Here is an 11,564-nt window from a genome sequence, read left to right as displayed (position 1 = left end):
ATTTAGGTTGGACATTAGGAGGAAGTTCTTAACAATGAGAGTGGTAAAACACTGGAACAGGTTGTCCATGGATGTGGTTGAGGCCCCATCCCTGGAGATATTCATGATCTGATCCACTTGCAGGTGTCCCTGCTCATTGCAGGAACGGTTGAACAAGATGACCTTTGTGGGTCCCTTCCAACCCAAACTGCTTGATGATTGTGCGATTGTCTTCATGATAAAAAAATTCTTATGCAAACTTCTTGTAACTTCCTTGCATTCTCTCACAACAGTCAGCAAAACAAATCCTTGTGTATTTCAATCTTTCTCATCAAGCTGTAGCAGTCTTCAAATGGAAGATTGATCAATACGATCAAAAGAAAGCAAACATACACATACACACATAAATAAATGTGTCAAGTAAAGATTGCTTAGTACTCTGCTTTTGCATGTTGTGCTGCATGACACGTTTGCAAAACATATCCAGAGTTCACCCAAACCAAAGTGAATTCAGTGAGAGATTGCATTGTCTTGGAAAGGTTCAAAGAACACTTAATAAAAAGATCATGACAGCTTTGAGAGTATATGGACTCGGTCTTAGTAGATTATTTGGTAATTTGAACGGAGCTGAGCACATTGCCAGTGTTTGGCAAGTTAACAATAAATGGTAATTTAAAGCTCCATTTATGCTTTCTTTTTATTTCTACACATTTTAAAGCCATAAAAGGAACCACTAACCATTAAAGCAGTTATTGACTCATCTGATTCTATCAAAGTCCTAGTACTGGACATTGTCTCATTACCAAATGAACACCAAAAAGACCAATGAAATACTTGAATAAGTAAAATGTAAGAAGTGTATGCACTCAGTGTGTCCTATTAACACAGTCTTTATTTCCTTTTTACAAAAAATAGAAATAACAACAGACAAAACATACTCAAACCCCACCCCCCCGAAAAAAAAATAATAAATCAATGCTTTTGCCTTGGTCTCACTGAAGAGCTGAGCAGGCAGAGTCCTGGCTGAAACTTTGACAGTATATGCCATCGACAAAGGGAAACAAAGATATATGACAATATACCCATGCAAGACACAAAGTACAAAACGTGTTCTGTGGCCCAACAAACATTTCAGAGGTTGCCTGTGTCATAACAATTTTCAAATTGTTACTTTTGCTCACCCATGCCTTTACACAGCACAACTTACAAACAAGTTACATATACACATATATCATAAAAAAGTTTTGTATATGGTCTGATACAAATTAAGGCATCCTAACAGCTGTTGTTTTGCTGGTGAGGGTTATGTCTCATATTAGTGTTTCGAAAGGATGTATTTCAGGTATTTCAAAGTGAGACATCAAGAGATGTGGTTTAGAGGAAGAATTCCTGCAGCTCTGGCTCATCATCACTCTTTTGACTGTTGGATTTCTGGCTTGTCCTATTGATGTCATCAAGCCTGGAGAGAAAAAGAAGAAAATTACTCCTGGTAATGCAAGCAACATAGAGGGATTTGCCTTGTGTTTTTTCACCCTGTTTTATTCCATTTGTGAGTATTGAATTCTGAATGAATCTTTCTCTTTGGGCTTATTTCTCTAAATACACACTGCACAAAACAATTTTTAATACTACACAAAATACTTTTTAATACTGTGGATTCTTACTGAACTTCATGCAGCTCCTATTCTAAAATCAAAACTGCAAGCCAATTAGTACAGTGTCATAATGTTAGGGTAACAATGGACAGAATGTCAAAAAATTTCTCTAGGAAAAAGAATGAGTGATACAAAGATCCAAATACAACAAAGATCCCCCCCTTTTTTTTTTCTGACTCTGCTTGTAAGGGAATCTCTAGTCCTCATTAAGAATCACTACAGAAAAACACTTTCAAAAGACTAATTAATTAGACCTACTTTATGTGTTTGCTTAAGTAAAAGATAGTGGCCAAGGCCATAGGAAAAATGGCAAGCAGTAATTCTCTGACATGGAGCGTATATCACATTTAACACTGCAATTTAAGTAAAATCTCAGTCCAGTAAGATTTTATTAGATACACTGATAAGGATAATTTCTCTAAAGTGTGTCTCCACTTCCACAGTATGTAAACTGAAATGAAAAAAAAAAAAACCAAACCTATCCATTGTGTATCACTCAAATGATAGCTTGCCAGTTAAAGTGGAAAACTTAAATTCTAAGTACTTGAAAACATTGTTTCTTCACTTCTCTTAAGATGTCCTTGTTCTGAATTCCTACTATGTTCCCCCTCTCTTCAATTAACCTCCCAGCTGAATTATTTTTGGTTAAGCATCCAGCCCCAAGAAACTTCCAAACAGGCTGATAAGCTCATTTTTAGTTATTTCTGCTGAACAGTGAAACTCCTATAATGCAGCGATGACTAGCTGGATTGGTGCTGCAAGGACAGACACTGTGGGAGGTGAAATCCAACAGCAAGGGGCAAGAGTATGTGCAACAACAATTTGCCTTAAACTCACACACTTGTGAGCTTGATTATTGTAAGCAAGAAAAGCTTTATTCCAGTCTACAGTCACCACAGAAATACTAAACATCCTCTCATGCATGATCATAAAAATTCACAGCAGAACTGTAAGCGAGGCCTAAGTTACTTTCATATTGATTTTATACTGGACTAGTTTGAATCATGACTATTTTATTGGAGATACAGGTAAACACCCTATTTCTAGAGTAATTGAAATAATAATACATCCAGCACTAGGTCTGGCAGTGGGGTATCTGTTAGTTAAATACACTTGTTATTTTAGAAGCATGCCTAGTTTACATCTGATGCAAACCTGACAGCAGATTTTGCTGACTGCCCCTGACATGTGAAGCAATTTTTACAGTTGCTAGCAGCAGCTATAGCATTGGTATTGACATGGTGAGTTAGTGCATACTTTAATGTACTGCAGATCTCAGATGATTTAAATTGTGGGAAAGAACCACTCATTGGCATGCATGCAAGATGGAAAAATCTACAGGCATTTGCTTGGAGTTGTAATACGCAAGAAACTACCCAACCTTTTCAAAAGAGGAAAAAAACATTGCAACCTGTCCTGCACATCTGAAATCCACTCCAGTGTGAAATGGGGTGTATAAAAGTTGTAAAGGATGCCTTTACCCTCCCAGCAGGTGACTCTGCAGCTCTGCAGTGGCAGCCAGATATGCCTCATCTGCCACTTGTTCTGGGGAAATGTCATGCTACCAGGGTTTTTTCACACAGGAGCACTTACACAAGGCAATACCAAATTGCAACAACTGGCTATATCCAGGAGCTAGCTCTAAGAAAAGGGTAAAAGAAGATCAATGACTTTGTTATTACTCTACAGTATGGACAGGCAGCTGGATGTTTTCACTGAAGGCTGCCCACTGATCCTGTGCAGGAGTCAGTATCCTTCCCTGGACTTTCCCCTTTATTTTCAGGAGAGGGCAAAACTTCTTGGAAACTTGTCAGATCTGTTTCTGGTTTCACACACACTGTGCCAGTGACTTCAGAACAAGACTCCCATTTCTATTATGGAAATTGAATTTTTAAGTAGGGGAAGGTCCTGGCATTGGAAAACAAGTGAACTCAAAGAATTAATTAGACCTTTACAAAAGTATAACTTGACAGAAATGTAGGCTCCCAAACTGCAAAATTACTGTTTTATAATTTTACCAGAAGTGTCTTCAAATATATAATTTTGGTGTAAACAGCCATCATTTCCAGGCCTAATTAAAGGTTTTAAATCTGTTTAACAAAAACAAACACACAAACAAGGCAACCAAACAAAAAAACCCCACAAGAATTCGTGAGTGTTAAAAGTTGAATGAAAATGATAGTCAACTTCTAGAAAGCATTTGCTTATAAAATACACAAATTTTGTCAAACTTTCCAGCATGTTTTTATGAACCTTGAGAGACCTGCCTCTATCTGCCTGAGTAGCCCTGATGGGGTATGTCTAAATTAAGGAGGTTGGACACAGTCAAAGTTATCAGACTTCTATAAAACAGTCTAATGGAGAGTTAAAAAAAAGTGTAAAAATAGGAGAGCACTAGAAACTTAAAGTACAGCACTCTGCCTCATGTTCTCTGTACTCCATTTTTGCTCTCCTTGAGAGAGGAAATTTAATTTCCATTCTCATCTGGTACTTGACTTTCATTCAACAAGGCTGAATTCTCAGCCAAAGTGTGCTATACTCCCTGGTGGGTTTACAAGTATGAATACTTTCTATACTTGCTTGGAACTGAAGGCCTGTAGCCAGTTCAATTGTGACATCAGCAGAAATCCACCATAAATTTCTACTTCTCTAGGAATTTAGATGTTTATCTATTTACTTTCTTGTGTATCAATCAATTTGAGTATTTTATTTATGAACCAAGTTAGCAAACACATGCAGTTCGAAAAAACAAAGCAGCAGGGATGTGACACCATGCATAAGCACATACCAAGCATAATTACACAGAAGTTCTTCATTCAGCGTGCTAGAGGAAAGACTGGTGTGGCTGAAGTAAGGACCCTAAGGAAGTACAACATTGTATCAGTTAAAACATGCACTGAGCTTACCACATGCACAACATGGAAGTCTACCAAGACATGCAGTCAAATATCCACAATAGTATTGTAACAGATTTCTTTTTGAGTTAGTAGAGCTTTGAGATGTGTTTTGGGCTGGTGTGGAAAGTATTTCTTCCACAGTGTTGATACTGGAAACAACGACATGCAAACATGGCTTTCTCACAGACAAAAATGTGTTTTATAGTGTGTCAATACTGTTAGAATTACTTCATCCAGCTCTTCAAATTTCTGAGGGAACTACAAAAACTCCTCATGACCGTGCAATCTATTAGAACATCTTTGAAGACAGATTGTCTTTTCACTGTCACTATAAAATCTGAATCATTCTTTTGGAAAAAAAATGGCTATTGCGTTGTGAAAATTCTTGCATGTTAAACCAGGTCTTTGACTACATGGTGTAACATCTTTAAAGGATCAAATCAGTAGTTCATACTGTGATTCTGAGTAAAGCCTAATAAATGTAGTCCCACTTCAATTTAGCCATTTGGTTTCTCTTAGGTTTCCTTTGATGTTTTCATTGCATTTGGCATTCTGCTACATAGCATTACTGTTCTAGCAGTACCCAGTAATATGGATGGTTCATTGCTTCCCAGTTCTCTCTTTCCACTCCTCTTTTCCATATTCATTTTGTCTCCTCTGTGCCTAAGACTTTCCAGTGTTTTTCTTCGATTACCTGGTCATACTCTTTACAGTATATAATTCACTATTCCTCCTCCTCCTCTTGGCCTGCTTTATGTTCTTTTTTACATGCTGAAATTATTCTTTCACCTCATGTCTTTCCATCCTTTCCTTCCCTCCTACCCTGTCTTTATTCATAGAGGATTAAATCATCTACCATTCCCCCTCATTCAACTCTCTATTTTCTATCCAGATGGTTGCATTTCTCCTCTCTACTCCACAAGCACCCTACACTCACAGTATTTCCTACCTCTGTGTTTTCATGCAGTACCTCTTCCTTTCCCTTGGAAGATAATTTTTTTCAGAGTATTCTCTTCTTTCTTTCTTTGTTAGTCTCCTAAGTGGAGACACTGTTTTTTTCCTGTTGGGGTCCTGAAAGAGGCACTCTGTTGACCACAGAGACAGGATGGTCTAGATTCAGTACATTTTCCTACAGACAAACCATACCTTCTGTGACAAGTATACTCTGATATGAGGAAAGGGTGGACAAAGCTGGGAATTGACAGTTTCAACATCTCAATGTTGGCTGTAGCTCCCACAGAAGCAGGAAGGACCATTTCAGCTATTTTTCCTCTTTATATTCTATCACTTATTTTTTATCCTGTTGGCCTCATTAATCTTGGCTGGCTAGCCTTTCCATTATTTACTCCTCAGAAATCCCCCAGATTCAAATGTTACATTCTTATTGTATGATGTCACTCAGAGCAACGTGAAACATCATCTGCAGGTGAATCATGTCTCTGTGGAAAGCTTTGAACACTGAACATGTGAACCATACGCACCAAGTATACTAACTGTACACAAGCAATAGCTGCCACTCCTTGGAAAAGCCTTCCAAAGTTAAAACCGTGGATGGGCTTTCTACAGTAAAGCACTTGTGTGCAACCTTTTGTTATAGACAGGCAGGATGAAGAAGCTGTCAAACTTATTCATTACTGAATTAGACAAGAGAAAAAAAGCCCTTATTTTAGTACACTCACTGGCTTGTTTCTTCCTTTCGTGAGAGCTGCTGAATTTCCTTTGCTGTCTGCTGTCTTCCTTCCTAATGAGGTAAAAGGCAGCGTTGATGAGGTTTTGATCAGGTTTGCTGTTTGACAGTTGTTGTTGTTGTTTTGGTTGCCACTTAGTGTTTCCATTATGGACCGAAAGGTTCCAAAAGGCCTTTTCAGCTGATCCCCAACAGGCTCTCCAGAGCTGGGTGGAGCCCGCACAAGTCCTTTGCCCCGGTCTTTTTCCTTTTCCTCATTTAGTTCTGACTCTGTTAACTCCACTTGCACCACAGGCTCCTCAAAAGTTACTCGGAGTTTCAAATTTTGTGAGGTTCTGCGTTTTGAAGATGGAGACTTGAGAGCACTCTTAGGGCTGGTGGCAACCTTTTGAGCAGTGGCACTGTCCATCCCGGCTGGACAGCTGTCTCCACAAAATTGGCTCTGAGGTACTGTACCAGGCTGATATGGGACTTCATTATCTGGATCACTGCTCTCTGAAGTAGGGGAAGGACTGTGGCCATCCACAGACTTAGAGACCCTGATACCAAATGGGAAGCGGCGTCCTGCTGCAGAGGTATGTTTCTTAATCATCAGATGCAAGCTCTCTGTGCTCTCAACACTCTCTACTATGGGCTGAGGCCTTGGTTTGTCAGTTCTTTTCACAGGGGTGTTTTTGTGGTCCTCAGAATTAGCTGCGTCTGTGTCAGATTCACTGAGTGACCTCTGCATCAGTTGCCTCAGTCTGGCTAACTTCAGCTCCCTTTTCTCTGGCAAAATCTTCTTCACGTTCTTGGAAGATGCATGAGCATCCTGAAATTCTAAAGTCAGCTTTTCCTGCATACAGACGTTTTCAGAGATTTCCTTCCCCAACAACTGGCGCAAGATCTTGTCAGAGTCCTCATCTTTTATCTTGGCTCGAGTACGACTAGAGGTTCCCAGGCTGCCAAGAATCTGAATCCCATCCTGGGTGTTCAATTTATTTTTTGGTGGAGACAGCTCCTCTGCTTCAGATGGTTTCCACTGGGGTTTGCCAGAAGCTGGAGATGATGGCAGGCTTAAAGAAAAAAAAGAGGGAATACCACAGCCAAATTAACACAGATAACAAAATGTGAAACTGTCTTTCCAGTGTATGTGTGTGTCTCAGCTTATTGTTACTTATCCTCTTCATCACCACTCATATGGAGTTCATTACGATGATGCGACAGTTAAGATTAGCAGAAAGGAGGATGTAACCCTGCTTCCACTCCTCATTAGGATTTGCATCTCCTCACTTTCTCTTACAAAGGAGACTTGTTAACATCAAAACTTAGAATGATTATTTCAACACCAAAGATGACTTTCTAAGAAAAATTTTGAAGAAACTACTGCTTCCTAATTGTGGGCTTTAACACGTTTTACTAGACAAACAGCCTCCACAAGACCAAATGCCTACTATCCAAATTACATCATAATACAAAAGTGGCTTATTCTAAATACTGCTAAAGTACCAGGTCTCTGCATAGCAATCATTTAACAAATCTAAACATCACCTGGTATTCATAACAGCCATGTAAGACTTGGTAAAAAGCCAGGGCCATTTGCATTCACAACCTTTTCAGACATGAAATATTGAAAAGCATGAGAAAGGTGACAAGACTGTATTTCGATACTATTAGAAAAATAAATTAAATTTAGAACTGTAAATGATATATAGTAGTGAGGAAACAGCAACAGTAAGTCTGATTTGCAAAGAATGTAAATTATAGAGACCATTTCTTTCCCTGTGATATATGCCAGAACTCACAATATTCCACATTCTTGTTTTAAAACCTTTTTCCCCCTAAGCAAGGGCAAGGTGACTAAATTTAGGTTAGTGTGAGGCAGTGAATTCATAAATGTAATTTCTTTTTTTGCAAGCAACTTCTACTCTGATGAGCCCATAATTCTCACAGTGCACAAAATTCACAGGGTTTACTGGCCACCTCATTTTCAATTTAATTTGCACTTTCTCTTGTCTGGCAATCTGAAACAGACACTGAAAAGTAAGTATGTACCTAGAGTTTCACAGTAAAAAGGGATAGGTTTTCTTATATCTGCAGTTGGATCCTTGGATGATGATAATATCCACAAGTGAGTTCTAGCTGGAATAAAAAGTCGTAGTCTACTATGAAATAAAATTTTAAATAGAGTATAATTTTCAGACTTGCTTACTTAACTAAAAAGATGTTGAAACCTTTCACAGGAATAGTGAATGATGAGAGATCTGCTCTCATGTGATCTTATCTGATACCGAAAGTAATACAGTCACAGTATTCAGATGTGAGACCACTTGGAAAGACCAGTCAGCAAAATTATGGAAACCAAATGAGCTAGAGGACAGGATTTGGTCCAGTTGTCCCTGTTGAGCTGGCAGACAGGGAAGACAAAGATCATGATTTTCTAAGAAAAGGACAAAACAACTCTTTCCAGCGTAGTACTCTGCTTCAGCAGGAATTTGTGGCCTTTACAGTCCTCTTCTAGATGAAATTCCTTTACAAATACTTCTCCAATCTCGATGTCTTTGTTACTGACTTCAGTATCTATCTGCACTTGTCTAAAACACTGAGGCATTAAATTCAGGGACATGAAGCATTTGCCCAGAAAAGAGCTTGAGATTCTGTGAGGATGGAAAAAAAGCAGTCACTGAGCCTATGAGTTTATACTTGATGACCCAAACCTCTGACCATCAGTGTGTGTAGAAGCTTTTATGTTGGCTTTAACATTTATGTAGCTTCTTAACAACCCTGAAACAAGGAGAAGAGCTGTATATGTCTTCCAGGGAGGAAACTGATTGACAAAATCAGTCCTGTTTGCATGGAGTTACTTAATTCCTTTCAAAGTCATCCTCAGATTCCTATCAGAGAGAAGTCATGTGCTGGCTTGACTTCCATGCATCACTTTGGAAATCTATGGCAAAAGTCAGAGACATATGTTGGCAGACTCCAGATTCAGCCACTTTTACTTTTACTTTTACTTTCCTCCTCTTCAAAGTTACTCAGTTTGTGTCTATTTATGGGCCTTCTGACAGGACAGTAAACAATACATACAATTTCAGGAATTTTTTATTTTTATAAAAGCTACTGCAGGCAAAAAATTAATGAACATAAGGAATCAGAAGCAGGCTTTCTTGGTTGCTGGCTTTATGAATTACTGATAGCAGTGAAGTATGGTAGAACACCACAAGGTCAACCATTACAATTATCCTAGGGGTTTTTACAATCCTCTGCTATTCATCTAATACAAAATATATTCTATTCCACTGTAAATCTGATTTTCACTCTGTTGGGAAGCACAGACTGTTAATGCCAGTGAAAACCTCCAATATTTACACAACATCACATGCCATCAAGTTCTAGAAGCTCAGGTCCAAGCCCATGTGGTAACAAAACACTTTTACTTTACAGAACATGTTTATGACTAGACAGGTCACATCTTCTTCTGATAGCTGATATATCATGAAACTGCAAATCCAGACTGCAGGACAATTCCAATCACCTTACCTTGGGGATGTGGGCAGTGACTTGCCCTCTGATCGCTGCACTTCTAGAAGTTGCTGGAGCTGGTTCTGTAACGTCACACGTTCCAGTGTCTGCCTGCAGGGAAATGTAAGACTGTTTACCGTGAATTGTAAAACTGTCAGAATTAATAAGCTACAGGATAACTGACATTTGTATTTTAAAAAAGTTCTCTTTACCTATACTTTACATAGTATATGAAAAGAGACACTATAAATAATAACATAATCAGAGTTTGTACCTGTCTCTGAATCTCTGCGGACATTTAGTGATCACTGTACAAGACCACCTGTGAAACATTCACTTCTCAAGTGCTGTTTATTATACTTCATATATGGACAAGTGTCGACTCTCAAAAATAATAGCACAGAAACAACGATACAGCTGAGCAAACTTAGGGCCACTTGGTTCTTAGTGTTTGCGTAAAGGAAGAGGAAAGGGACAGATGAAAAAGTCACTGCCTATATTTAGTGGATGGCTTTTAGTCAGCTAAGTGATAGTTCAGGCAACTGCTCTCGCCTTTTCTACTTGCAAATTAACTCAGAGAAGCTCTCTGCCCTCTAGGAAAGGCTGGCCCGATCCTTACTATTGTAACGATCGAGCTAAGTATGACCTCTGTGTACTCAGGGGAGTAGGATAAAACACATCTGCTTGCTGCCCAGCCTTATCAAAGGTCCTAGCTGTGCTCTGCACCCTCCTTAGACTCTTGGGAGTGCTGTACCTACTGCAGTTTATCACTTTCAGTGTGATGTTGTGATTTACAGTGCACTGTAAATAACTTCAAAGACTAAAACTTAAAAAATTCTAATAGTACATATAAATTGCTAGCAATATGAGGGTGGCATCCATGTTAGAAAATCCATTTAACATAGAACTGTAATCACCATCTCTGTTGTCCTGCCACATACTTACTTCCGTAAGGACTCACTTGAATAAGGTAACGTGCAAACCTTCAAGTAGTTCTACAATGAAGGAATAATCAATTTACCACAAAAAGTTCTTCTCCATCTCCCTGCACCCATCCAATGCAGTCCTTCCATTCTAGTATCAAAACACTCTTTGAAAGTTTGTCAACCTCCACAGATAACATTCAGTCTTGTTTAATGATCTGTAAGTTCCAGTGCCTCTAGACACTGCACAGACAGCACTACTGGGAAACTACTAAAAACCAAGAGAGACTTACAGGTTCTTGTTACTGTCCATATGCTATTGTTCACTTGGAATACAGTTGGTTTTATTCCCTAGTCCTGATCAAATGACCATGTGAAAATGCCTTTTTATCTGCTTCTCCCAGGCTCTGCTTCTGTTGCTGCAGAAGTAATAATGTTTTTAGTGTTTTTATTCTTGTTGGATCTGCAGAATTAATACAGTGAGCTGGACTCCTTCCTAGCTCACATGCCATCAGCAGAAGATTCAGCTGTGTTCCAAATGCAGTCTTTATAACTGTCAGTGTCAAAGCCAGAAATAATCCAGATAACTTTTAAAACTAGGGGTTGTACTTGCAGTGCTGGCAGACAACAAAGTTTTACTTTTAAATCAGAGTGGATCTGAAGAGTGTTACAGAAATAAAGGCGGGATCTTGACGTACTGCCTTGACATCATATTTTACAATACAACCTTTATGCAGATTCTTTATTCCTTTATTTTTCCATCTCCCTTTCTCTTGCCTACACACTTCCTTAGACTATTTTAAAATTACTCCTACCATCTGTCAACATTGGCTTATACTGCAACTCCCCAGATACTCTCTTTTAAGAGCCAGGGAAATTTTCATTTGAGATTAGATTATGATGCAATTTATCTGTTTTATTT

At 38.7% G+C, this 11,564-nt stretch overlaps 1 protein-coding gene across 2 annotated transcripts in view; it reads right to left on the bottom strand.

The window, feature by feature from the left end:
* Positions 1-947: 947 nt before the first annotated feature.
* The window catches only part of SNCAIP (synuclein alpha interacting protein), a 100,776-nt gene continuing 90,159 nt past the window's right edge, over positions 948-11,564 (bottom strand). Inside the window, exons 9-12 of one of the 2 annotated variants that reach the window (XM_054178424.1) lie at positions 9,738-9,830; positions 6,211-7,273; positions 4,423-4,493; positions 948-1,438 (exon numbers count right to left, since the gene is read on the bottom strand). In XM_054178424.1, the coding sequence (XP_054034399.1) occupies positions 1,354-1,438; positions 4,423-4,493; positions 6,211-7,273; positions 9,738-9,830 (1,312 nt within the window). In that variant the 3' untranslated portion in view covers positions 948-1,353. The remainder of the gene's footprint in view (positions 1,439-4,422; positions 4,494-6,210; positions 7,274-9,737; positions 9,831-11,564) is intronic. The other variant, XM_054178423.1, reaches the window with a different exon arrangement.

This window comes from Dryobates pubescens, chromosome Z, assembly GCF_014839835.1.
Source record: "Dryobates pubescens isolate bDryPub1 chromosome Z, bDryPub1.pri, whole genome shotgun sequence".
In the NCBI taxonomy this organism is placed as follows: Eukaryota; Metazoa; Chordata; class Aves; order Piciformes; family Picidae; genus Dryobates; species Dryobates pubescens.
Note: the sequence above shows the minus strand (reverse complement) of the source record. Positions and strands in the feature narration are given on the sequence as shown.